Raw genomic sequence first — 27,914 nt, forward strand, 5'->3', positions numbered from 1 at the left:
TGTGGACACCTGTGGGTGTGATTGGCACCCCAAGCCTGGGGCCTGTCCTGCAGGACCACCCCCTTGGTGCCCATGGCTCAGGGTGAGGCTACAACTTTGGAAACGTTGATAAGGTTTTGTAGTTACAGGGCTTTTCATGAAGTTTTATTGTCTGAGTTTTCAGAATGTCCATTGAAACAGTTTGGCATCAGACAGAAACACAGGAGCTTGAAATGGCTGGCTCTTCGCTCATTGTGTGGACTTTAGCTTGGATGAATGATTTTATTTCATATTTGTGCTTTTTTTAAAAGCTAGCTATAGAGAATGAGTAGCACACACCCTTGACTGACCCAGTTAGCGATGTGCCTTTGGAAAAGCCTGCTTCCCAGACTCCTGAACAGAGGCATCTCCTGGGTTGCATCTGGGCCTGGAGATCCCGGTGCAGCTGTCAGCAGTCGGACCCGTCCTTTATGAAGTGCCCGCTGGGGCAAGTTTGAACTTTTGACAAGAGAGAGACTTAAACCAGACCAGCAGGCCCAGGTGTGGTTACTAACTTGATGTGGCCCACTAGTCAGGGTCTCCCAGGAGGGAAGAGATTTTTCATTTCCTGGCCCTGAGGAGCTTCCAGGCAGTGTTGAAATACTGGCCACAGTGCTTGATGCTGGCATGGCCACCGGACGTTTCCAAGCCCGGGTGTCCTTATCTGCGAAACAGGGTGATAGTGATGGTGATAATGGTTCCTGGCTCATGGAGCTGCTGGAAGAATGTGAGGGGTCAGCACATTCTTGCTGTCACTTGGTGACCTGACCCCCTCTTCCGGCCCTGAGAAGGCTCTCCCTGGGATGCCGGGAGGAGGGCAGGGGGCCTGCAGCCCGTGGCTCCTGTGGGTGGGGGGAGCTGGCCCCCACAGGGTGCCTCTCTGGAGGAAGGAGCTGGCTGCCCTGGCTGTCCCGCTGTCTCATGGGCCTAGCCCGTGTCCCCCACCCCTCCCCTGTGCTGTGGTCAGCTTCTGGACCCGGAGTGTGGGTGACTTGAGGGTCTCGGAGGCCTTGAGGGACCTGGAGATGGGTAGGTAGTGCCAAGCCAGTCCTGAGGGAAAGCATGTTAACTGCCGACAAGGTCCAAGATAAGAACAGCGCTCTGCTTTCCCTGGTAGCCCCACGCAGCCAGCTTGGCCACCCACTTCTTGCTCTTCTGGGGGGCACTACCACTCAGGGGCGCCCACCACCCTGTACCCAAGGCAGGGCTGGTGTGTCATTGCTGGAGTTGGGCATGGGTTGTGGACGGGTACAGGGCACCTGTTGGCCAAGGTGGACAGGGAAGGGTGGCAGGGGCAGGATGGTCTGCCTCGGCTTCCTCCTGGCTGAAGTGAAAAGGCCAGGGCCCCAGGGCTGAGGATTCACCCAGTCTGCATTTGTGCCACGCGGAGAGCTGTTCCCGGTGCTTGGCAGGGGTCTCCCACCCGGTCCTCTGCTGCCCAGTGTCCACCTGGGCAGCCGCAGGTGTTGCCCTCTGCAGGCGCTCATAGGCCTGGCCCACATCCCTCACTATGTCCGGCCTGCAGTGGCTTAGGTATCCCTGGCAGGGACGTGACAGGGTGGCACCGTGTGGGACACAGTGTAAGCCCAGAGGAAGCTGTGACAGTGGGGCGCTGGGAGCCTGGGAAAGTGCCTGCGCGTCTAGACCGCATCCTGCTGCGTGGTCAGGGAAAGCAGAAGTACCGAAGTGAGGCCTGGCGGGGGGCTCTGCTGGCAAGGGCAGGGCCCCTTCCCAGTGGCAGGGCTGGAACCAGTCCATGTTTGTGTGTGGGCAACCCGCCAGGCACTCCCTGACCCCACAGGGCAGCAGCCCACCCTGAGAGACCCGGGGCCTGGCCAGCAGCCCTTGCCAGGTAACCGTTCCCCTCGTGGGAGGACTGAGCCCCTGTGGGGGCCAGGGGGCTGCCCACATGGAACTGTCTTGGGAGAGGGTGTCATCAGGAATCCGGCAGACACACAGGCCGGAGCTGCACTTCCACAGGCCCCTGGTGCTCAGCATGGGTTATGCCAGTCGGGAGGCACAATGCGGTCTCTGTTGCTGGGACATACCACCCCTTGGCAGAGAGTGTGTCCAGAAACCAGAGCATTGGCCTTCATGGGGCGGCCCTTGGTTCTGCCTAGGAGGATGGCACAGCCAGCTGGCGAGACTCTAGGTACAGCTCCACGGCAGTGAGTCCCCCAAGCCATGTCACCATCAGCAGGACGGGGCCATCTGATGTGTGCACACGCACTTTCCACTGACTGGATAAGCCTGACAGCCAAAACAGATCAGTGAAGCGCAATGAGTTACATTTCCTCAGCTTTTTAGGAAAGGGGCCCAGAATATGGGAAAACAGCCCTTTCCTCTGGTTGGCACTGCCCAGGGCCACATTTGGGGTCCCCTCTATTCTGTTCCTGCATCTTTTCCATATGTTCCTTGTCACTGGGTGAGGGTGCCCAGCATTTGCAAGGTGGCCAGTGTGTGCCGCCCCCAGAGGTTGTGATGCCCACTGAGAAAGGCCTCTGTGCTGTCACAGGCAGGAGCTGAGTTGTGTTGAGCCAAGACACCATCCTCTGTGGGGACTGGGTGGCAGGGCCCTCATGGGACTGTAAGCAGCTTTTCATAGTGTAAGAATGTTCTAGAACTTCTAGATTTTTCAGTTGATTTTGGTCCTCATCAATTGTGAGGATATGTGCTTCTGGCTGGAATTAAGGAGACCACTCTGCCTCTGTTCCTGCTTGTTGCTAACTGTTCCCCAGCCTGGTCCCTGGGAGGCCTGCAGGAGACAGAGGGAGGGTCACTTGGCTGAGCTTTGCGCCCTGGAAGGCCATCCTGTGACAGTGACACACCCACTGCTGCTTTTCCATGTCCCATGTCCTGAATCATCTGGAAGAGACACAGGGCTCAGAAGAGGAACACCCTAGCTACTGTGGGGGGGCCCGGCTGGGAGCACTGGGCCTTCATGGGGTCCTGGCACCGTCAGACTAGGCAGCAGGGCAGCTTGCAGCCTGAGGGGCCGGGGCTGGCTAGTGGTGGCTTGGCACCGGTGGTGCGCCTCCTTCCCGTGTGGAGGCTGCAGAGGGAATCCCTGGATTCTAAGGTCTGGGGTCTGCTTGGTTGCTTGTGCTGGGTTCACTGTGATGTGCACCTCATTTCACAGCAGGGTTTCAGCAGAGGTTACCCAGGCACCTTGCTGCCACCTTCAGGGAGGTGGGCACTTACTCTTTTGAACACAGCTGTATTGCTCTGATGACCCACTCCCCCCAGGGCAGGGTCTGTTCTGTCTGTGGCTGACATCCCTGGAGGCTTCGGCAGCACCCTGGGGGCAGGCAAGGCAGGCCGACCAGGCTCCTCCGGGTGGAGCCTGCTTCACTTGAGGTCGGCTGCTCCTCTTACTCCCTGGGAGGGTGCAGTAGCCATGGCAGCTGGGCCTGGAAGCATCTGGAAGATGGGAGAAGAGCCACAATGGGCAGAGTGATGGGGGGAGGAAGCCACGCCCAATGCTGGCCTCATGGACCCCTAGAGTTATGGGCAGTGGCGCTTAGATCAGGGTGCGCCTCCACTGGTGGCTTGGAATTCTGTCTTGATGGCCTCTGGAGATTGTTGGCCAGTGAGTATCTTAGCATCTGGGAGCATCCCAGTGCTTCCCCAGCCCCTCCACCTCCCCCAGCCACTCCCCCAACCTGCTTAGAAAACCAGACCTTCCCAGGCCTGGGGGGTGGGGTGGCAGCGTTTGCTTCCCCTCCTCACGTCTCCATGTGTGGGTGCCACTTGCCTTGTTCCAAAGCCCCTGGGAAGCCAGTTCACCCACCTGCAGTGGCCACGAGCCACCACTGATGTGTGGGTTGAAGATGGATCAGAGGCAACAGAGTCTCAAATTGACAAGGCAAGGGGCTCAGCTGACTCCAGGGCCAAATTGGTGTGGAAGCTATAGCCCGCAGCACCCGGGTGCTGACGTTCCTTGTGTCCTGGGGCCTTCACTGCGCTTTGGGGCATGTGAATTCCCTGGTGGGTTTTGCTAATCGGGGAGCAAAGGCCACATCCCGGGAGGAAGGCCAATTGCAAGGAGAGAGCCTCCTGCCCAGTCAGCCCTGCTGACTCAAGTGGATGGCAGCCTGGGGTCAGGCTGGCCCAGCTTTGTAATTCTGCTGTGTACTTTTAGGGAATAAGTGAAGATGAAGGCAAAGAGAGTGGCATTTTGTGGTTTTGAGACTTAAAAAAGAAATCCCGGCCCAGGCCTGGGCTTGTTGAGTCTCCCAGGCTCATCCCTCCTGCTGCAGCTGAAAGGAGACATCCTCCTCCCTAGGCCGTGAACAGGGGAGGAGTCTGGTGTCCGGGAGAACCTCATGCACTCCCCTGAGGTCACTTGGGGGACTGTGAGCACTTGGGTGTAGGACACTGGCTGGGTGGCCCAGAGCTAAGTTCTGAGCCAGCCTCAGGTTCTGATGGTTCTGGGCAGATTCAGGGGCACCTTCACTACCCAGCAAATGGTAGGGAGAAGGAGCCGCCGTTTCTGAGGCGCTGGTGGGGCTGGGACCCCTCATCTCTGTCAAGTTCCTGGAGAGGGAGCAGCAGCCAAGGGCAGTGGCTGGTTCCAGACCCCGGACATGCTGACGAGACCTGGGGGTGATGCTGACTTCCGAGGGAGAGCACCCCAGCCCTGACGGAAGTGCTGAAGCAGTTTGCCTTTTCTGAGTCTGCTTCTCCTGGACACGGCGCCGAACACGTGTCTCACCAGGGTGCTGAGAGATTGGGGGCGTGAGGTGGGCATTGTCACTACTGCTCCCGAAGGCAGCGGGGCCTCATGGCTGGGGCCCCATGGGGTGCCCCAGGGCTGTGGAATTTGGTCTGAGTCTCTGGGCCCATGCCGAGGGGCGCCCTTAGATGTCCAGAGTATGGGCAGGCATGTGTGTGCCCCAGAAGTTCGGCATGGGTGATGTGGGCAACCTCCCATCTCAAAGTGCCACGAGTGCCCTTGGCCACCCACAGTGTGGGCATGAGTGTGGCAAAGCTGATAGAACCCCCAGGTGTGACCGGCTGGTGGAATCCAGCAGGACCTCAGCCTTGCTGTTACCGATCATCACTTTCTCGCCTTTGCCTTTTGGTGGGAAGTACATTATTCTTCTTGCTTAATTTATTGCAAGAGTCAGTAAGTGAAACCGGGCTGAGTCCAGGCCTCTGTTCTCTGAGGGCAGTTCTACCCTGGCATGAGCCAAGCGCTAGACAAGGATTTGACAGGTGGGTGTGACAGGAGGGGAGGAGGCTGGCAGAGAGTAGCTGGGGGAGGGGGAAGAGGCTGAGGGGCGGGGCCTGGGAGTGTCTGGGGAGGGGAGTGGCTTGGGGAGAGGCTGAGGGTGGGGCTGGGGAGAGTCTGGGGGAGGGACTGGAGAGGGGAGGGGCTGAGAATAGGCTGGGGTGGGGCTGGGCAGGACTGGGGATGGGAGGGGCTGGGGTGGGGCTGGGGAGGGGAGGGGCTTGGGGAGAGGCTGGGGGTGGGGCTGGGGAGAGTCGGGGAGGGACTGGAGAGGGGAGGGGCTGGGGATAGGCCGGGGTGGGGCTGGGGGCGGGTGGGGCTGGGGAATAGGCCGGGGTGGGGCTGGAGAGGGGTGGGGCTAGGGATAGGCTGGGGTGGGGCCGTGGATGGGGCGGGGCCATGGAGAGGTCGGGGTGGGGCTGGGGAGGGGGAGCGGCCGGGGTTAGGGGGGGCTGGGAAAAGCCTGGGATGGTGAGGGGGAGGGGCTGGGTGGGGCCGGGGAGAGGCTGGGGTGGTGAGGGGAGGGGCTGGGGGCCGGGGAGGGGAGGGGCTGGGGAGAGGCTGGGGGAGGGGCTGGAGAGAGGAGGGTCTGGGGAGAGGCTGGGGGAGGGGCTGGAGAGAGGAGGGTCTGTGGAAAGGCTGGGGTGGGGCTGTGGGGGAGAGGCTGGGGAAGGGGTTGGGTAGGGGGAGGTACTGGAAAGGGGATAGGCTGGGGAGGGGTCCTGGCTGGGGGAGGGGCTGGGGACGTCTCAGGAGATGGAAGGGCAGTGTGACCTGTTCTGGGTCACTCAGCTGTGCAGTGGTGGCACTATCTGAACCTAGGCAGGTTGGATTCAGAGCTGTCCTCTGGCCAGCACATTTCACTTCCTCTCCTGTAAGGGGGAGAAAAACCAGGAACTCAAAGCATCCAGTTGGCTTGAAAGAAGTGCACAGATGTTTTGCTAGATGTTGGCTGCTTTATAGCAGGCAGTGTGCACCTTTTCAGAAACAGCATGATTAATGGGACAGCGTAGAAGACAGCCAGATGAAAGTCGTGCACATTGCCTGTGCCATTTCCGGGAGGTGGCAGCCGACCTGCGGGTGTGATGTGTGAGTGTTCTGAGCCTGTTTCCTGCCCCCCACAGGTGAAAGGGCAGACCTGTGGCCATCCCACAGTGTCCTCTGTGTGGCGCCCAGGTCTCTGCAGGTAAGCTCTGTCTTCTAGACAGAAGAGCTTCTAGGTCAAACTTTGCTTGTGGTTAAAATCAGCCTTTAGGGGGCTCTCCTGTCCCCTCCTGGCCTGAGCCAGGAGCTCTGTGCGCTCTGGCTTTCTCTCTAAATAAAAGCCTCTCCCTTGCTCTCCTAAAAAAAAAAAAAGCCTTTAAAAGTGAGTTTTGAGTGGGAAATAGCAACAATCTGAACATCCAGCATGGTCGTATCTAATCATGGAGGGAGGCACAGCCATGAAGGGTGCTCAACCACCTGACACCACATGCAGTGAGGTGCAGTTCACACAGCCGCTGCCCCGGCCGGCCCAGGAGTCCTTCTTTCTGGGACTTCCAGGTCTTTGCTCCTGCTGCCCTGCAGCTGCCAGCCATCTCCCCCACCCACGGGCTGGGATTCTGCCTCACTCACCTGCACTGGGATGCTTTCCTCTGCCAGAGGTTCTCCGAAGGAGGTCAAACAACATGTCAGATCAGCCAGAAACCTCCAACTTCAGAAAAGGAATTACATTTTAATAGTCTTTGAAATAGCCAGAAATGTTTTCTCTGGCCTTCCCTTTACTTTCCAGATTTTGACATTTAATACCTCTTAATATCAGGTTAAAAATATTTTAATTAAGGAGATTACATACTTAAGGTAAAAATTCAGGTAGTCCTAAGAAATACAAATAGTGAAAAATGAAGCATAGTCCTACTGCAGACCACAGCCTGTCTCTGCCCTCTCACTGCCAACAGGCCCTTGGTTCAGTTCTGATCTGACCAAGCACACACACCAAGTGGTCACATACCAGGTGACCACACAAATGGGGCTGTACTGGATCTGCTGTTGGGAACATTAATTGCTGCTGAGCTAAGCTTCTTGGACATCCTTCCATCTCCGTGGCCTCTGTTCGTTGTGACAGCTGTGTAGTGCTCCACCCTGTCGTTGGGCCACAATGGTATACGTGTCAGTTCAGGTGGGGACAGTATACATACATGTGTACACACAGGTATGTGCCCACTCACACATGTGATGATGGACTTCTGGGTCTTTCCAGAATTTTCCTTTTGAATAGCCTTGGACTTGGGCCTCTTGCACACGTGGGGATGTGTCCAGCTAAATTCCTGGTGGAGAATGGCTGGTCAGAAGTTTCCAGCAGGCCCTGTCATTGGCTCCCAGAGAGGTTGTCCCATGAACATGGGTGCCGCCCGGCCCTCGTCACTGCCATTGCTGCGAGCCTGTCTCAGGCTGGGCTCCTCTGAGGAGAGAACGGTGTCTTGCTTTAATGTGCAGACCCATCCGGACAGGGCACATGGGGAAGAAGGTGTGCTGACTGCCACTGGGGGTCCCCATTTCATGCGGCCCTGGCACCTCCGGGACAGGCTTCTAAGCTGGGAGCAGGAGTTTGAGCAGAAGGGGCCTGGGACCTCTTTCCTTGACTACAACCAGAACCGCAGTGGCAGGCAGGGACCCTGTCCCAGGAGAGCAAGGACATAGCCCCAGGCAAACCCGGGTGCCAAGCCCTGAGCTCCCTGTGGGCAGAGGAGGCTGGTGGAGCCCCAGTCACTGGGGTGCAGGGAGCTTCTACATGCTGGCGCCAGACCCTGCTTTTTATATCCCACCGAGTGTTCATAGCGATGGGCATTATTGGGCCCGTTCCACTGGTGGTAAGAGTCAGAGGTAATGCTCAGACAGTGCTTTCCAGGTGCCAGGCAGGCCCCAGGGCAAGCTCTTCACAGAGGTTACCCATAGGTACTCGTAACAACCACATATGATAGGCACTGTTATTAGGCCCACTTTCTGGAGAAGGAAACAGCACAGAGAGGCCTGGTAACTTTCCCCAGGACTCACAGCTGGTAAAATGGAGAAGCCAGGCCTCAAACCCACATGGTTCAGACCTCCGATCCCTGTGCTCTGGCCCCATCTACCTGTGGCTTTTTCACATGCAGAAGAGACCACCTGGCCACTGCTGGGGCGAGGGGCCTTCACATCTGCAGAACACTGGATGGGCGTCCATGCGACAGGCCTCGCCTGAGCTTTGTGCCTGTGTCATAGATGGTCATTGGGCAGCTGCCATCGGCATAGGCATCCTGCACCGGTGGGGATGTGGTACTGGGGTAAAGCCCACTTTCTCTTTATGGACCAGTTTAATTTCTTTATTTTGCAGATGTTGCATCTTTCCATGTGCATTATGAGAAGTTATGTGTGGTTGGTACAACGTGATTAGTAATTACGTGGGAATGTCTTCTGCATTCTTCAGTATGATGATACCTAGTTATGACTTGTGGGTTTTTATGGGAGAAAAGAAAAAAATCACCATGGCAAAGGGTGCAGACAGCTGGTGCCAGGGCCTCATGGTTGACTGAAGCCGAAGTGTGTGTTTTTACTTAGGTGCCAGATGGCTGGAGGTGCGTGGTGGACAGTAGATACGGAGACTTGGCTTGGAGGCAAAAATTGAGGGTGTGTTGTGTGAATTTCAAGAAGACAGTTGGGTGGGTGCCCTAAGCTGCCGTCACCTGTGGTCTAATACCATGGAATCAGGGTGACTGCGACCCATACTTTGTCTAGTCACAGAACAGGCAGCTCTGGGTGTTAATTTATTTAAGTGACAAAGCTTATTGAATATGTAGAAGAGAGGAGTTGATGGTTTTAAATTCTTGGAATTCACGTTGTTTATCTACACCTCATTTGTGTGTGAATTGCTCTCTTGTTCCCTTGAGGGTTTTCGCTGCTGGGCCCACCTGCCTGTGTGAACAGGTGAACCCAGCAGTTAGTGGGGTCTGCCAACACCTCCCCTGCATTGCAACAGCAGACGTGGGTTCTGCGTCCTGGGTGGAAATGGCCTGGATGCTTCCCTGCTTGCTAATTTGAAGATATTTTTGCTCAGAAATTGGCTGTCAGGAGCAGCCACCGCACTGAGACCTGATATATCCCCGCCATGTCTGCCTATTACTCTGGGGTCTCATTTGCCAGTTTGAGGTGTTTGCTCAGGAATTGGGACATGGGGGGCAGCGAGGGGCCCCAAATGACCCTGGAAATGGTGTGCCAAAGGTGGAGTGCATGTAAGAGAGGGTGCAGGACTATGTCTGTGCTGTGGGTGTGGTTGGTCCCACTCCTGGGGGGGTGGGGGTATATCAGCCATGCGTCCGGGGAGCCCCTTCTTCTCATCTGCCTTTAGAGAAACAGCAAAGGTTGTATAAGCTCTTAAAGCAAAAGAAAACAAAAACTCCAACCACAAAAGATGCTAGCACTTACTCTGAGGTTTAAAAAATATGTTGGTCATTCAAAGTCACAACCAGTCTAAGCCATCACTAACACTACACAGGGGCCCCTGCTGTTGTCTGATTCTCTGTGTCCACTAGTAAGTGAGCTCACTGGCCTCAGGGGTCCTGATTCTGAGGGCTCTGTCCTGTACTGTGAAGGGCTAACAGACATGCTACAGAAACTCGCACCACTGTGGACATGCTTCTGTTCGGCTTAAACACAAAGAGAAATGGCAATCTAAATGAATGGACTCTTCAGGAAATCATATTTTTGTCTACATGTTACACATATCTCTGCTGCTTCGCCTCATGCCTTTGGATTTCAGCGAGGATGAGTTCTGAAGGCTGCATACCAGAGGTCTAATAGACGGTTGAAGGGGGCTTTCTGGATTGATGGCTGACTGTGACAGTGGGTTGAGCTTGGCTTATTTTGCAGGACAGGGGCAGCAGTCAGTGGTTGGGGACCAGCTCCAGGCCTGGCTGCACTTCCTTTGTGCACAGGTGAGCAACTGCACACTCACCCCTCCGCCTGTTCACACAAGTGTACAAATACCATGCTGACCCTGGGGCATTTCAGCTGCTGGGGCCCAGTCTGTTTTTTTTAAGTGGCAGGAGTTTCTTTCCAGCAGCGATGCTGAGTTTATGTGGACAGACTGTTTAAGTGTTTGAATATTCTTGTTTCCCATTATTTTCAGAGAACAGATTTCTGCAGACTCTGTCCTTAAAATGACTGTGGGACATTTTGAGGGGCACAGCTTTGGGTACAATCATTCAGTTCCTCCACCTGTTTCTGGTGTAGGAAGGCTGATACCTCAGAAGCCTAGTGGGGAAGGGCTCAGTCCTCAGCTTGGTGCCCGGGGCCCTGCGCGTGTGCACAGGGGCTAGACAGGGCGACCCCATAGGTGCCAGCACCTGGAGCTCCGACAGAGCCTGCCCCTTCCTCCCTCCCTCCCTCCTTCCACTGTCTGCCCACTCTGTGTGTCTCTGGGCCTGTGGCCCCTGGGCTGGGCACTGAAAAGCTCCAGCTTCCCTTCTGGGATGGCCTTTGAGGTCATCAGTGAGGTCTGATGTAAAAGGGGCTCTCATTGTCACCCTGTCCTGGATTTGTATCATTTTGTGATTGATCCTAATTTTGGCCCGTTAATACATGGTCAATAATGTCTTTCCAGATTTAGAAGAAAGGGAAATGGTTAGGTTATCTGTAAAGACAGCAGGAAAGCGCCCGTCTCTCCTCCGTCCCTGTCCGTCCCTCAGGTCTGTGGATGGGCTGGCTTCCCAACAGGCCTGCTGCTGTGGTGGGCCCTGTTTGCTGTGAGTGGCATCATTGCACCCTGTTGGCCAGTTTGGGGGCAGTGTTAACGAGCCCAGTTTTCCTTCCTTAGGGATGTTTGGCGCTTCCTGTGTTTGCTGGCATATGGGCATGTGGATACGTGTATTGAGTGCCTGCTATGTAGCCAGCTCTGATTGGTTAGATGGCTGTGTTCATTAGGAATTCCACGCCCCAGCACTTGTGTTACAAGTATTTTTTTTGTTGTTTTTTTCCCCTTAGATCATTTGTCTTTGGATTTTGTTTGTTGGCCCCTTTATTTTAAAGAAATACTTTGGAATCCTTGGATGTAAGGCAACAGGAGTGAGAATGGCTTTTTCTGCCCTGTGCTATGTCAGCACTGTGAGAGTCTGGCATGAAGGCCTAACAGAGTGATTCTCACGTTATTTCCACCTTGTTGCCATAAAAAGCATGCAGGAAAAGAAGCTAGGTCTTATTTTCTGTGTTAATGTAAAAAAGGGCAAAGACCTGGTGAGAATAGACACCAGGAAACGGGTCAGCATGGGGGCCCCCAGGACGTGCCACTTCCCGCGCTGATGCACTCGTACTGCAGGATAGTGAGAGGGCATACATTTTAAATCTATTAACTCTTTTTTACAAAGCAATGTAAAACTGCAATTCGTTCTTTAAAACCAAACATAAAAACTGAGTTCCCTGGCTGCTTCTCCCCACCCCAAGAGGTAACCACTGTTAACAGTTGGATGTGTGTCCATGTATGTGTGTGTTCATGTGTGTGTACCTGTGTGTGTCCCTGTATATGTGCATGTGTGTCCTTGTGTGTGTGCAGACCAGCAGCCCACCGGCCGTCCTGGCCTGTGCTCCGCATCACCTGCTACGTGTGGTTGGGTACAGTGTGCTCACAAGCTGGTGCCCTGTGCCCGCTGCCCTCCAGGGCCATCCTCGTGCACTGGCCTCTGCATGCCGGTCTTGTGCATAGGCATGCACACTCCATCGGGAACTCCGAGTGCCACCCATGTCCCTGCACCAGCACTGCTGGCCGCACTGTGAAATTTCTGCTTTGTTACAGATAAATGGGTATTTTAATTTTCATTTCTTTATTAGTAGAGGTAAACATCCTTGAAACTAACTTGGAAGGTGGGAATGTTTTATAAGGTGGGGGAAATTAAGAATGCAAATAAATTCCACTTAAAGCGACCTTTCCTGAGGATGCCATCTGCACATGTCAAGCGGGGACCGAAGCCAGGTTCAGTGGCGTTTCAGACGATCTCCGTGTAGATGCTGTCCTCTGGCACCTGGGAAACATCTCCGGGGGTGGCATCTGTGATGAGTCTTCCTCCCCATGGGGCAGACCAGCCATTTCCCAGTACAGCTCCTCCATCCTCCAGGAGCCAGTGTCCAGGTTGCTGAGCCTAGTGGCCGCTCTGCAGGTGCCAGCAGGAAAAGCCAGGCCAGTGGAGGAGGGTTATTGTCCCCTGTGCAAAGCTGGGGCCTGGGACCCATGCAAGCACCACCTGCCCTCTAGGAGACAGCATTGTGTACCCATGTGGGAAGGCCTAGTGCTGTCACAGGGGTGACCCCTCCTTCCCCTTGCCTCTCTGCCATGACAGTCACTGCTGGCAGATCCCTGCCAGCCCTCTGCAGGGCCCTGTCCCCATCCCGTACCCACCCACCTCTGCCATTCTCTGCACCAGCCTCTTGTCATTGCCAACTGGCTGACTGGCTGGCATGTGCACCTACCACCCGCTGCCCTCTGTGTCCTTCCTGGCTCCCATTGGCGCATGCATGGCCCACCCACGCCCAGGTTTGGGTGAAGGAGTGCGCAGGAAGGTGTGTCAGTGTGTTCTGTTAGGTTGCAAACATTGGCTGGAGGGTGAGCAGTGCCCCAGAATGCCATCCTGGCAGCTGAGTGGGTCCAGCAGGTGTTCCTGGAGCTGAGCACACTCCCAGGATAGTTCCAGGTTCTAGGGGAACTCAAGGTGAAGCGGTCACCTATTTGTTACACGTGTGACAGAGAGCCCCTAAAACCCATCCTGATTCCTGAGGGGACAAGGCCATTTTTGCAAGGTGGTGACATCACCACAGTCAGGGGGTGGGGAAGGGAGCTGGAGGTGGGGGCATGGGTTGAGCAAAGGGAGCCTAGGGGCAGGGGGCAGCCTGAGGGTGGGTGAGGGGCACAGGCTAGGAGTCGGCGGGGTGGTGCTGGCACTGGCAGGGCACGATCTGGGGGAGCCAGTCCCGCTCTCTGCTTCTGGCCTGACAGAGAAGGCAAGGCAGGTGTGTCGCCCCATTGCCCTGGCTGCAGGATCTGAGGGGGGAGCAGCGCCTCACCTGCCTTGTCTGGGCACACCCCGGAGATAAGAACCCAGAGCAGGCTCCCCAGGCAGCCATCCACAGCTGTCACCAGGACCCCCTTTCACAGGATCCCTAGGGATGCTGGGGAGGGCATGTTTAATGTTGGTTTAGCATCCTGTTGCTCAGAGAAGCCTCGATGTCTTATGTGCCTCCTCTGGGACCCACCCCAACTGCAGACAGCCAGTCCAAGAAAGGGAAGTCAAGGCCTGGGGTGGGTGCGACAGGCCCCAGAGAGCACCTGCCGTCCCATAGTTCCTGTCTTACAGGGCACCAGCTGGCAGTCGCAATCACATCTAAGACTAGAGCATTAGGTCAGAATTTTTGTGCTGTACATACACCACACACACACAGATATGTCCATACATGAGTACACATGCATATGTATACACAAATGGATGCATAGATGCATATATATGTGCAGATGCACACAGATGCATGTGCAAATACATGTACACGCTCAGACACATGCACAGACATGTATGCACATATACAGATGCACACAGCCCCACATACTCAGATATGCACACGTGTGCAGTTTGCATATGCACACATACACAGGTGCACATACACAGGTGCCTGCATTAGATGTCGGCACAGTTCCTTGCCCTTGCTGGCTGCTGGCTATGCCTTCTTTTTTCTCTGCCATGGGCCCTGACTCAATTCAAGGCTGCCACGTGACAGGTGCTGACAGGCCCCTGACAAGAGCAGAGCCCCCTCTGAGTTACATTCTCCTGACATCAAAGCGGGATCGTGCCCATCTCATGGCCCAGCACCATTAGGTGTAGGACTGGCAGTGACGTTGTGGAGCCTGTCTTCCTAAGGGGCTCCAGTCTCAGTGTGCCTCTCCCTTGGGGGAGTTGCAGTGCTCACTACTGACACGCGGCTTCTTGAGTGTGCAGGAAAGCCCACAGCTGAAGAGCCCTTACCTGCTCTGGTCTTCCAGAGCCACTGTGTGCCTCATTCCCATACTGAGGGCAGAAAAGCAGGGTCCCCACCCAGGGCTGGGGCGAGTGCTTCTGGGAGCTGGCTCCCTGCGCACTCACAGCTGCTCCATGAAGCAGCCTCTTCCTCCCCCTGGCCTCCTCCTGGCTTCCGGGTGCATCTGGTGTTGAGTTTAGATTAGGATATGCCCTTGCAGTGGGGTGTCTGAGCTGGTCATCCCTGTGGATTCCCAGTGAAGGGCTTGCCTGCAGACGGCGCCTGTTTCTGTAAAAGCTGTGGTGGCACACAGCTACGCTCATCCATTCATGCGCTTCTGTGGCTGCTTTTGCAATACTGTGGTGGACTCCAGTAGCTGGGACAGAAGCTGCAGGACTCGAAAAGCTGAAAAGCATGCCCTGCCCAGCCCTTTGCAGAAAAGAGGTGCTGACCTGCTCCCACGATGTGCTGGTCCCTGGAGAAAATGAGGGGCACCTGCTCCCTGACTTGAGGGCCAGCATAGCCACATCAGGGTGGAGAGCAGGAGACCTGGCCAGGCATACCTCCACGCTGGGGAGAGGAAGTGCAGAGCAGGTGCCTGAGCAAGGAAGGTGGGTGAACACATGAGGCCCGGCCCGCCCCCACTGTCTCCAGTGGGCAAGTGCTTGCCCTGAAAGTCCACTGTGAATCCTTCCTTTGGGAAGTGGTAGGGCCTCATGCATGCAGATGAAACCTAAGTATAATGAACATAAAGATCCATTAAGCCCAGAGTGCTGCCAAGGCAAGCTGTGGAGTGTGCTGGGCTTTGGGGGCGAGATAAGGACCTGGGGGTGAGAAAGGTGACTCCCTGTGTGGGATGAGGAAGGAGCCTGGGAGGGCTTCCTGGAGGCAGTGACTTAACTAGATGAAGAGGAAGCCAAAAATTCTTCCAAAACTCTCTCTTGGCAGGTGTCAGGCAGCGGTGGGCGGGCGGCTGGACAAGCACTGGCAGAAGGTGGGTTGCAGGGGCTGTGGGGAAGGGGAGCCAGGAAAGGAAGCTGAGGAGGGAGTGAGGGCACCTGAGGGATGGTGAAGTCAGGGAGCTGATGGTCCTGGGGGGTGAGGGGAAGGATCCAGGGAAGAGCCCAGCATGTCAGTTGGACTGATAGATCTGGGATGGAAGGAGGAGAAGGAGGTGAGGACACCAGGACCTCCAGGGGAGAGGTTGGGAGGCAGGGGTGTGAGGAGGTTGGCTGGTCCTCCATCTTACAGAAGAGGGAGCTGGGCATGAAGAGGTCAAGGGTCATGGACCCTGTGCGGGGACCCTGTAGGACAGCATGTCTGTGGTTCAAGGGTCGGCTGTGCCTTGTGTTCCCCTGATGTGGTAGGGGAGGGTACTGCCACCCTTGGCCAGCACTGCAGCATAAGCTCCTTCCTGAGAAGTGGGTACAGGTCCACCTCAAGAGTCCCACTGGGATCCTGGTGGGGCCTTCTTGGGTCACGGGGAAACCCCACTCCTTTATCACCCTGCTTCGCTGAGCTGTAGCCAGGCTGACCTGCAGCTCACTGTAGGAAACCCTGCAGCAGACGTGTGTGACCGAGCAGCTGTGGAGCTGGGCAGAGTGTGCGTGCCAGGAGTGCCGTGGACTCCAGCCCCACAGTCTCTCCATTCATCCCGGGCCTGTTCTTCCAAAAAGGGACCAGTCAGAGCCCATGACCATGCTTTCCATGACATGCAGGCTTTTAGGGGGAGGCTGGGAGAATGAGGCCACTGGGGGTGGCTGTGCCCTGCAGGAGGTCAACCACTCCTGCATGGCAAAGCCTTGCCTGCTTCTGTGCACCTGTGTGTATATGTATGTGTGCACATGCCCGTGTTCATGTGTGTGTTTGCATGCGAGTGTGCTATGTGTACTTGCATGTGTGGTGTGCATACCTTTGTGACTGCTAGCACATGTGAGTTCCTGTGTGTGCCTGTGCTTGCACGTGTGTATGTTTTCACATGTGGGTGTGCATGCACTTGCACATGTCTGGGTGTGTGCTTGCTTGTGTGAATGTGCCTGTGTGTGCACTCCTGTGGCTCAGCCTTGTGCAGCTCTCTGCTCTGGCTCTGGCCAATTTCCTGTGTGAGTATTGTAGGAGTTTGGAAGACAGAGTCTCTGAGGGAAACTGAAACCCTGGCTCCCCCTCCCTTGCCATCACATCACCAGCTGGATATGAGGGCCACAAGGGCGGAGGGGTGGCCAGGCACCCCACTCCACCCTGCGCTGACTGGTGACTTGGGCTTCCTCCTAGGTGTCAGAGGCACGTCTATGTGTGGTTGCCCCTCCCTGCCCCACCCCGCCCTGCCCTGCCCTTCAGCTGTCGGCCCCCTGGCTGATGATATGGTGAGAGCAGCCGAGCAACAGAAAGTGGGTACTACTACCACACTTGCCCTGAAACCTCTTCCTTTTTCCTGTCTTCCAGATTTTCTTCAGAAGGCTGTGAGGAAGCCTGCCGTGTAAGAACCTGTGACGTCTGCAGTGTGACAGCAGCTGGGAAATGCGTGTCACCAGGGGTTGTGTGGCCCACCAGCTCCAGGCTGGGCTGTGGACCCCAGCCCGGGGGCTCTGAGCAGTGTCCCCAGCGTCCACCGGGTACTCCCCGGCTAGTGTTGGCTGTGGAAGCCCCTGCTGCAGCCCTGCCCATGAGGATGTGTCCCCCTGTCAGGGGGCTGCTCAGCGTCCTGGCTGTGGTGTTGGGGACGGCGGCAGCCTTTGCTCCTGTACCTAGGATCACATGGGAGCACAGAGGTGAGGGCAACGAGCAAAGGGCCGCTCTGCTCGGTCACTAATGGGCTGCTCACTTGAGCGTCTGGCCTGTGTTCCTGCCCATCTGAGCAGGCCACACTGCCGTTACTGGAACTTGCAGGGCTGGTCCAGGCCCCTGAGAGGAAGCTTGCCCCGCCTTGGACCTGATGATGTTTGGTGCGCGCTGCCAGGCACAAACTACAGTGTCCAGTTAACTGTGCCGTGAGCGGGCTAGTTGCTTTCCTTTGCTGTTCATTAGCTTCTGTCCTATTTCCTCTCTTGGGAGTTCTTAGCCCCAGGGGCTTGAGCTCCTCTCCCGTGACAAGCAGTTGGCAGGGCTGAGCTTCCCTGCAGTGCTCGGCAGGGACATCCTGGGGAAGCCCTTCTCTGGTGCAGGCAGAAGCAGAGCAGGAAGTGTGAACTCGCCCGCTGATGAACCTGAGCTGGGTGAGATGTGGAAAGCCAGATACCAAACACTCAAGCAGGTGCTCAGGTGGCCAGGAAGCAACAGCTCCTTAAGCAGTGGGTCGATCCATTCCCACCACCCCTGGGACCACTCACCACTGAACCCCAGTCCAGGGCAGCGTTGAGGCAGGCACCTACCAAGGGAAAAGTCATTTGTTCCCTGAGTGTTCTGGGGCAAGGGGTATATTCACTGAAATTGACTTTTTAAAGGTTTTGAGGTAAATCACTTTTTTCCTGAAAGAGAAAATCTTAAAATCCTACAGTCTTTGTACACCTTATCTGTGGGGGATTAAACACACAGACAAGGGTTTGATGAGAGGCAGAAAGGCTGCAGCAGCCGGAGGTGTCTGCCTGTAGCCCCCTGAGGTCATGCTGCAGGGAGTTCACTCTGCAGGGAGATCACACTGCCGGGAGGTCACCTGCCAGGAGGCCACCCTGAGTCCGGGGTTTGGAACTTGCCTGAGCTGGAGGGAGCAGGAGGGGTGGGGCGTGGTGGCTGGGGCCTCATGGGGGCCCATTCACTTAGTGGCTTGTGAATGACCAATGGGCTCCACCCAGAGCTGCCATGGCAGCAGACCCCAGGCACTCGGGGTGTATCCAGCCTCAGAAACGTCTAGTGCACTCACCCGCGACCCCACCCTCTGTCCTCCAGAGGTGCAGCTGTCACAGTTTCAGGAGCCTGGCATCTTCAACTACTCAGCCTTGCTGCTAAGTGAGGACAAGGACATCCTGTACGTGGGCGCCCGGGAGGCCGTATTTGCCCTGAATGCACTCAACATCTCTGAGAAGCAGCACGAGGTACGGCGTGGCTCCCTGCTTCCCTACGTCTACATGCTGGCTCCTAGGCTGGCAGGCCTTCTTTGGCCACATGGGCTGCCCACCCCTATGCCAGCTCCACATGTCCTGCATGTCTGGGAGAAGATTACCTGCTGACACGCAGGTGAGGGCCCTGTGTCCTGCAGTCCTGACTCGGGGTGTCCCCCACAGCCTCCATCTGTCCTGGGCCTGCAGCTCACCCAAGGACCCCTGCTTTTCATGTTGGATTTTGGAGCTCGTTACTATGAAAGGTCTCAGGCACACACAGGAGTACAGGGGGTGGTACAGGTGAGCCCTGTACCCACTGCAGCCCCTGCAGGCCAGGGCTTCAGCCCCTCTCCACTCACGGCCTCAGCCTCTGCTTTCCCCGGAATGCTTTGAGGCAAACTGCACACATGCTTTTTGCCTGTAAATGTTGCCCTGGTCATCTCCTAAAGGAAGGGACTGCTTTTGTTGCACAGTAACCAAAATACCATTATTGCACCCAGAAGTTAATGTCATCAAATAGTGGGTGTTTCTATCCTGTGGACTGAGAGCTGTGGCGCTGTCTGCCTGATAAGTTTGAAGTCAGGATTCTGTCCGGTCTTCGGAGGCACTCTAGGTCCCCTCGCTGGAGAGCCACCTCCCAGTCCTGTCTGGCCCTGTGCACATCAAGGATTGCAAAGTGGGCCATTGCAGCCCTACCCTTCCTTCTCCATTGTGAGCCTGAGATCATTTATGAGGGGAACCTGCCTATCCCAGCTGTCCACACTCCCCAGGGCCAGTTCTTTGATAATGGCTGGATCAACATTTGAAATCTCTGCCTTTATTAACAGTTTTCAATGAGCGCTCTCTGAAGAGAGCTGGTGGTTCTTTCATGGTTTGAATTTTCTGTATGGTCTTGGACTCTTGGATGTGACCGTGTTTGAAGGGCCTGGACCCCCTGCAGCCAGATCCTCGCAGGTGCTCAGATTGCTGCTTCCCTGCTGGCGGCAGCCTGCACTTGGCTCCTGCGTCCTTAGACGTGACCCTCGCAGCCAGGGTGTTTCCTTGCTCTCTGCAATCAAGACAGTCCAGGCTCATCCTGGCATTTTCTGCCTGGACCTCTTATTTTTTGTTTTGTTTTTCCTTCATCTCCAGAGTCTTTCATTCTGCCCAGTTTCTGTTTGACTCACAGATGAGATTCTAGTGATTACCCTCTGAAAAGGCAGTTCTTGTGCTGACGCTGCAGCCACTCAGCCAGAGCTTCCCATGCTCTGCGAATGCCGCCATGTGGCCCTGGAGTGAGGGGGCAGCTTCAGGGCCCTGGTGTGGAAAAGAAGACAGAGTGAAGGGGCTGCAGCCAGGCCGTGGTGAAAACCCCGTGAATGTGACCAAGGCTTGTCAAAGCTCATGTTCCTGTGTCCTTGTTCCTCTCCTGTGGGTAATGATGGAATCGTCTGCCTTGTAATTTCTGAAGGGCATTGCTGTTTGAAATGGGACTGTGTTCTGCTTTCATGTGTCCTGATTAGCTAGGACCTCCACTTCTCTGAAAGCCCCATGCCATTCAGGCCTTCACAGTAAGCCACGTCCGTGCAGAAGACACCTTGCCCGGGTCCTTACATCACAGCTGCTGAGAAGCTCCATGTGACTTCTGAGCACTGGAAAGCGGGCTTTGATTCTCTGGGTAGAAAAATATACAGAGATTTTTTAACTGTTTTAGTATGACCTTGGACTTGTGGATTTAAATGTGTTTGAAGTACCTGGATCTATTGCAGGTAGATCATTAGTGCTGGTCTGGGAAGGGAATATGTGTATGTGTGCACATGTGTGTGTATATGTATGTATATATATATATGTGTAATTTTTTTGGCATCAATCACAGAGTATCACACAGGGAGGTGGGGCATCCCCGGAAAGGTGAGGCAGGAGTGTGGGAGCCTTCCACGATGCAGGCCTGCTGCCCTCCCTCCTCTGGAGGGTGAAGCTGAGGTGCTGGCCAGCCTGGTGGGTCCTGATCACTGTTCAGCACGTGAGGAAGAAGCAGGAACACAGACCTCAGCGGGGTTGGGGGCCTCGACCTGGGGTGTTGCTCCATTACTTTCAACTACTGGCTTCACGTAAAATGTAAAGAATCCCTATCCTGCCATTGCAGGCATAGCTTAAGTCCATGTCAGGCTTCTTACTGGCACCTGGAGTCACTTTTGAATGGGCGAGAGCCCTGTGGAAGTTCGCAAACACCTCTGGTTCAGCTTTGTGGGAACTGACTCCTCCCTCCCGCCCCCAGCACTGTCGGGTTTGCTGTTGTTTTGCAGTGAATAATGAGAAGCTGAGAGTGGCCTTCCAGGGCCCCAGAATGGCCACGAAGTCCCAACTGCTCACAGGCCTGTGTCCACTCTCTAAGCCTTGCTTCACCATCTCAGATTTTTCTCTCTCTGAACACCTTTGTACGCTTTGTAAACACTCTTTACATCAAAATCTCTTTTTAAAAGGGGAATACGTACTGACATGGACTCTCATTCCTCCCAACAGGCGTACTGGAGAGTCTCAGAAGATAAACAAGCAAAATGCACAGAAAAGGGGAAATCAAAGCAGGTAATTCCTTTTTGTGAGCTATAGTCACCACACAGGCCTTTCGCAGTTGTTCTAATCCTCGGATGCCTCTACTGCGACACAGTCCAAGTGTTCCGTTCTGGCCTAGGATTCCAGTGGTCTGGGCCGGAACCACAGCTCAGTGTGCGGGCAAGCTCATCCATTCCCACATGGCCTGACTGGTTCCCTCAAAGTGGATGCCAAACACAGTAGGCGTTTGAGAAGTACTTCTTAAAGTTTAACTGATTTGAATTTATTTGTACAACCTACAACTCTGTGCAAAGTTATTTCCAGTGCCTGCCAGTTAAAGGTGTAAAACGCATGGCCTGTGCCTCCGACACGCCAGCACTCTAGAGGGGTTGCTCTCGGGTTTCTGGATTGTTGGCACTTCCATCCCTTGAGAACCTGCTCCTGGTCTAGTGTGGTGGCCATCTGGGGAGCTCTGGGCCACCACCACACACTGGCCACCCCACCCCGACCAGTGCTGGGCCGACAACAGGGGTCTCAGAGGGTAAGACTCCTGTATTTCTTGGTAATTGGTCAAGACAGCAAATTTCAGCAGTTGTTGGCTAATTTAAAAACAATTAAAATTTTAAAAATATTTTTAGTAAAATGCTAACTATCTTTCACTGAGGTTGCTAAAATCCAAAGTTACTTTAGGAAATAAGGAAAAATGTAGGCTTTGTGATGTAATGGAGGTGCCACAGAGGGTTGTTCTTAGAGCAAAATTAGACCAGTGCCTGCCCAGTGGAGGCTGCACAGTGGATCAGGTCCCTCCTGGTTCTTTCTGGGGAGGATGAATTACTTCTAACCAGTTTAAAAAACAATCATAGCAAAAATGACTCTCCCTAGCGGAGATACTTTCAGACAATAGCATATGTAATCCAAGTGCATTTCAGCTGAAGTAGCGAGTGGGTGCTTCAATGGTACCTGGGCCCTTCTGGTGGGTGCAGGCCTGGAGCCCCTCTGTGGTCCAGCCTCTCCCCTGAGCTGGGTGGCCAGACACACCCATCCCAAGGAAGCTGGGAGGAAAGGAAGGCAGAGAGATGCTGCCCAGCACCCAGCTCCTTAGGTCTGGCAGTGTGACGCATGTTTTGTGCTGTCAGTGAGAGTGAACCGGTTTTCGCATGGTGGGCGTCCAAAGATTTGAAGCCAGCATACCCTGCTGAGTCTAAATTCGTGACTGCAGTGAAATCTCTTTGGCCTGACAGCCAGCCTAGAGCCGCCACAGAGGAAAGCGCCTGTCCAGCTGCTTTGTAGGTCTTGTGGGGGCAGAGTGGGACCGCAGTGAGCCTGCCCCGTGGCGCACGTGGACTGAACCAGCATGTGGACAGAGAGCATCGGAGTGGAGTCCACAGATGGGGCTGGTCATCAGAGCATCACCACGTGCCCTGCAGGCTGGCCAGTGGGGTGTCCATGGAGGCTGGCTGGTGACTGAAGCCCATGTCTCTCTTCCTGTAGACAGAATGCCTCAACTACATCCGAGTTCTGCAGCCACTCGGTGCCAGCACCCTGTACGTGTGTGGGACCAACGCGTTCCAGCCAGCCTGTGACCACCTGGTAAGGCTGTGGAACCTCTCTGGGAGGCACTTAGAACGGGTGCGGCTCAAGGCCGCTCAGGAGGGCTTCCTAACTGCCGGCTTTGTGGGATGGGGCACCTCAGCCTCTCTGCAGCTCCTTGAAGCCCCATGGGTCCATCTGAAACACCGTGAGCTGGCAGGAGGCCTCCCGGGAGCACTGTTGACATGGACCCGACACGCTGCGATCCAGCATCTCATCTCCCCCTGTCCTGTTTTGTGTCTTGTGAGGGAGGTCTGGCTGTGACATGGTCCTGGCCAAGAACAAAACTGAGGGCTTCTGCTCTAGGTCTGTGTGTTCTTGGCTCGTATATGTTATGGGCTGAATGTTTGTGTCCCCACAAAATCCATAGGTTGGATCCCTAATCTCCTGAGGTGACAGTGTTTAGAGATGGGATCTATGAGGAGGCAGTTAGGGTTAAATTAAGTCGTGAGGGTGGCCCTGATCCATAGGATTGGTAGCCTTGTAAGAGGAGGAGGCATGGAGCACTCCCTCTCTGTGTGATGGCACAGCTGTCCACCAGCAGAGAGAGAGGTTTCCCCCCTGGAACCCACAGTGGAACGCCTGGTCTTGGGCTTCCAGCCTCCAGGACTCCGAGGAAGGAGAATGTGTGGTTGAAGCCCTGTCTGCAGCGTGTCATGGCAGCTGGAGCTCAGGGAGTGTGCCTGCTGCTCTGGGCTGGGCGTGCCGCTGTCACAGTCAGGGTGCGGTGGCCCATGCCCCCACAGTTCCTGTGACTCCCACTCTGAGGAGTTGCACCACTCGGAGGGTTGAGCTGTGGAGGGTGGGATCTGCTCTCTGCCTCGCAGTGCTGGTCCCCGCACCTCCTTCCTGCTGGGCTAGGGTCCTTTGGAGAGGGACCCCCACTGCCATACCACCCTCCTGCCACCCCAATTCCCTCACTGATGGGGCTGGAGGGAAGTCTTTTCTCACTGAGAGGATCTGGTGACTGTTTATATACTTGGAGAGCAGGAGTTGAGTGCACGTGAGGAAGATCGCAGTATGTTATTGTCTTGCCAGTGGGTTTCAGCCCCAGACAAGTTCACCATGTATTCAGTGAGACTGAAAAAAGACAATGGAATGTTCTTGGGGTGAAAGGATTTATACCCAACTTTATTCCCATGGTGGCAGGTCAGTCACTAGAATCCCACCCACTCAGGGCGAGTCTGCATGCAGCAGGCCGGTCTCTGCCTCTGGTCCTCTCTGCCCCGCAGCCGTCTCAGCCTCTGTCCTCGGAACTGCCACCACTGCAGCCTTTGCTCTCCTGCAGCTGTTCCGCCATGCGGCCATGCCACTGGGTGACCCAGAGCACTAGGTGGAGCTCTTTCATAGACTCAGTAACAATGCATTGCCCACACGTGTAGTGAGCTAGCCGAGCAGGGCCAGGGGAGAATCCTGGGCACAGGAACCTTCCCTTTCTCCACAATCATTTAGTGACTGTTGGTTAAGTGGAAACCCCAGGAGGCAGGTATGCTGCTGTGGAGTGCATGCTTTGCTGGAATCCTAAATTCATTGGGGTTTAGAAAATACTTTCTACCCTGGAGTCAGAGAGAACAATAGGACAAGAATGGAAAATTAAGGACTTGCTCAGAAAACCTTGAATTCGCACACAGACACCTGTTTGAATTTGCACACAGACACCTGGGGTGGGGTCCACACAGACAGGGGGTCTACTGGGAAGCCTGCCCCCACACATGCTTGCTGCAAAGGCTGGCGTTGGCATGGGGGTGCCTCTGTGGGTTGTTTTTGTTGCTCTGTGCTCAAGGGAGAAGCATACAAAGTCACATTAGAAATACTTTGCACATCAAAGGATTTCCTGGCTAAACTCTATTTATCAGGAGTTTCAAGGACTGAAATTTAAATTCCTGAGACATGTCAGTTGTTGAAGTAGGAGTCATATATTCATAGTTTAAATTCAGATGTATAACTTTCCCCAGTAACTTTAATAAACATTTTCAAGCTGACACGTGGATCCTGACCTCCTGGGCAACCCCTTTGGGAATATTTGTATGTACATAAGTGTGAGTGTTCAGGCTTGTGACCCACAGTCCCAAATGCCAAAACAGACCTGAGAATAATGGCTTTTTCCTGCAAACCACCCAGTTTGTCATCTCATCTCCAGCCCCTGTCCCTGTTCAGATTTCCCTGACAGCCCCCAGATGTCCTCTCAAGATGTGCTCAGTGAATTGCATCAAGTGGGGTGCTCCAGCCCCCCAGTTCACACTTCCCAGCCTAGCAGGTGAGGGTCTCTGCTGTTTTGCACAGCTCATTAGCAGCCTAGTGGCTTTTCGCTGGCCCTGAACCCTTCGTGTGTCCGTGTGGCCGCCTCTCCTTCCCCTGACATGGCCGGCTGTGCAGCCCCGTCAGGTGCCCATTCTGGGTGTCTCCAGGCTGTGAGGCAGAAGGCAGCAGCAGGCTGATTTCATGTGCGCCCTTTCCTCTCTGTGCCACCTGGATTCGTTTCTTCTTGTCTCCCTTGGTTTGCAGCCACTTCCCTCCAAACTCCTCGTGTGCAGGGGTGGACACCCCGTGTCTGCAATTGCAGGCATTTCCTCCCACTCACCACCTGGGGTTGAGCTGTCTCACTGTCTCTGGTGAGGCTTTCCTGCACTTCCTGTGCCAGCTGTCCCATTTGCCTCTGTGGTTTAGGCTCTCGCCCACGAGGATCATCCCAGACCAAAGGCGCTGTGCACTGTCAGTGCAGCGAGGGACGTTTCACACGTGATCACCCATCTGTGGGGTGTGCGGGTGGGATGTGGCAGAGACTCTGCATTTTCCTGGGATCACTTGCTGGGCAGTCTGCTCCCACCACTGTGAAGGCTGGTCTGTGTTGACTCCAACATTCCGCGCACGGCCTTCCGATCACTCACCAGCACATCTTTGCTGAGTTGACCCTGGCTGCTCTACGGCCCTGGGACCATCAGTATTGCCATCTCCATCTTACAGGAGGATAAATTGAGGCCTCAGAATCTTGACCAGCTCTCAAGGCTGTCAAGGCAAAGGCCCAAAGTGCTGGCATCTGGGCCTAGGACTTGCGTGGCTGGTGGCACATACTCCTCCCTCCACCCCCCTGCACAGCCAGTCTGTGAAATTAACTGGTACAACCAAAAGGTGTCATCACTCCAGAAATTCAAGACTTTTTATGATCTCCTTTCCTTCAACTATAGAACTTAATAACCTTTACCTTCCTGGGGAAAAATGAAGATGGCAAAGGAAGGTGTCCCTTTGATCCGGCACAGAGCTACACTTCTGTCATGGTTGGTGAGTCCTCCGCCGACCGGCTGGCATAGCTGTGCTCCCTGTTACGCTGGACGCTCAGGCCCACCCTTCCCCAAGGTCACTGGTGGCATTGTACCATGGTCATTGTGCTCACAGCGGTTACCCCCGCTCCAGGCACTGTCTGTGTCAAAGCTTTTGAATTCGCTGTTCAACAGGACAGCTTGGCACTACATGGTCCACACGTTGGACTTGTGGGAAGAGGCTATTTTACACCCATCATTTGTGCAGATCATCTGGTTTCACGCGTCACATTGGGACCATGCTCCCGTTTGAGGGGTATGTGATGGAGCTGCAGCCGCAGGCCCCAGGCCCCAGGCCCACAGGCTGCAGTGCACCTGCCGTCATATTGTTACTTGACCATTTTAGGTACTGCTCGTGTTAGCTATTGCCCCTGACTCTCCTAAAATACAATTTAATGTGGAGCATGAAATTGCCCACGTCAGGTAAATGAGACAAAAGGTTCAGGAAACAGGAGCATGCACCGGAGCAGGCGGTGGTCTCTCCGCTTCCCTAGAGGGGCCCGTGCTGGGAATGGGTCCTGGGCGTCATCCCTGTGCTCCTGTTGATCCCCTTTGCCTCCTTCCTCCTGGGCCCCTGCAGATGGAGAGCTTTATTCCGGGACCTCGTACAACTTTTTGGGAAGCGAACCCATCATCTCCCGAAATTCTTCCCACAGTCCTCTGAGAACGGAGTACGCGATACCTTGGCTCAACGGTAAGAAGCCGGAGCTGTCTCCCCTGCTTGTCCCCTTTTCTGGCTCCCAGGAGGGTGTGCGCAGCTCTCAGAACCCCGGGAGTCCCGGAGCCGTGTCAGCTCTACTGGGGGCCCCGCAGCCAGCACCGGTGATCCCTTGGCTTTCTTCTCCAGGAAAGGAGCACAGTTTTCACCCCTGATCAAGAATGGGTCTGGGAGGCTTTCCTAAAGTGAGAAGCTTTTGGCAGTGGCCAATTCAGGCTGGTCAGATGGGCACATGACACACTGTGACCTGCAGACAGCACGTGCCCATGGTGGCTTCACACACAGGCAGCCTGCAGTGCTCACATGGGGACCACCTCCTGGGTGCTGGCCAGCGGGCCTCCTGGACTCTCGTGGGACCCTAGCTTCTCCTCGGTGTGGGGTGCCTGATCTGTGGTTGGGAGCTCATCTGATTGAGGCTTGTGCTGTTTGACCCAGCAAATCCACATCTTCCAGTGGGTCTCCAGGGGCGTAGGATCCGGCTCCCTGCAGCCCCTGGCTGCCTGTCATTTGGGAAGGCCAGGCCTGGGTTTGCTTCAGAACCACCACCTTGGGCGCCTCCTTAGGCCGAGGATGGTGATACACACATAGGCCTCATTCCTGGACCCTGGAGTCCCATGGCACATGTACCTTCCTCTGTCACTACCAAAAGGTGCCTGTCTGCTCAGTAGGTGCTAAGAGGCCCCCAGCGCCTTGGTGTTTGCAGGGAGGTGCTTGGCTGCTCAGTGGGTGCTAGGAGGTGCCTGGCACCTTGGTGGGTGCTGGGAGGTGCTTGACCCCTGTGTTTACAGAGAGGTACCTGGCTCCTCGGTGGTGCTGGGATAACTGGGGTGTCTCCTTCCTAAGAGCCCAGTTTCGTCTTTGCCGATGTGATCCGAGAGAGCCTGGATGGTGTGGATGGTGGAGATGACAGGGTGTACTTCTTCTTTACGGAGGTGTCTGTGGAATATGAGTTTGTCTTCAAGCTGCTGATCCCACGGATAGCGAGGGTGTGCAAGGTGAGCCCGACCCCATTTCCCTTTGGTTCCAGCCCCAGGTGCTGGCATGTCTGGAGGGGTAGTGACTTCACTGCAGCCTCCCTCTGAAATGTCGGCTTCCCTCCCCTGGCACAGTTCCGTGCCATAGCTGTCAGTGCAGACGGGCTGTCAGGTGCTTGCCCCGCTGGGCAGCCCAGAGATCTCCCTGCAGACGAGGGAGCATTGGTGCCTGTGTATGGCCGATTGGCTCCCGTCCTCAGAGGCTGCTTTGTGATTTGTCCTCGAATCTACCCCAGGTTCTAGAAAGTTAGGTTTTGTTTACTGCATAAGCCAAATTCTGTTGGAATTGGGGTTTCAGCATTCCAGTGTACAGATGTGGAGGGGTGGGGTGTGTGTTCATGGTGTCCTAGGTAAATAAGGACACTTCGATTTTTGTATTCTGCACCCAGCTTTCTGAGTTTCAGTATTTCTCTCCAGGACAAAGCACATCGGGTG

General features: G+C 55.2%; 1 protein-coding gene across 4 annotated transcripts in view; it reads left to right on the top strand.

Moving 5' to 3' along the window:
• The window catches only part of SEMA4D (semaphorin 4D), a 97,628-nt gene that overhangs the window by 48,733 nt on the left and 20,981 nt on the right, over window positions 1-27,914 (top strand). For all 4 annotated transcript variants that reach the window (XM_017654962.3, XM_073228868.1, XM_037009739.2 and 1 more), the window contains 7 exons: window positions 16,697-17,022; window positions 18,137-18,282; window positions 20,791-20,853; window positions 22,312-22,410; window positions 25,596-25,689; window positions 26,308-26,421; window positions 27,289-27,440. In XM_017654962.3, the coding sequence (XP_017510451.3) occupies window positions 16,697-17,022; window positions 18,137-18,282; window positions 20,791-20,853; window positions 22,312-22,410; window positions 25,596-25,689; window positions 26,308-26,421; window positions 27,289-27,440 (994 nt within the window). The remainder of the gene's footprint in view (window positions 1-16,696; window positions 17,023-18,136; window positions 18,283-20,790; window positions 20,854-22,311; window positions 22,411-25,595; window positions 25,690-26,307; window positions 26,422-27,288; window positions 27,441-27,914) is intronic.

The sequence above is a fragment of the Manis javanica genome, chromosome 2 (genome assembly GCF_040802235.1).
Source record: "Manis javanica isolate MJ-LG chromosome 2, MJ_LKY, whole genome shotgun sequence".
Taxonomy (NCBI): domain Eukaryota; kingdom Metazoa; phylum Chordata; class Mammalia; order Pholidota; family Manidae; genus Manis; species Manis javanica.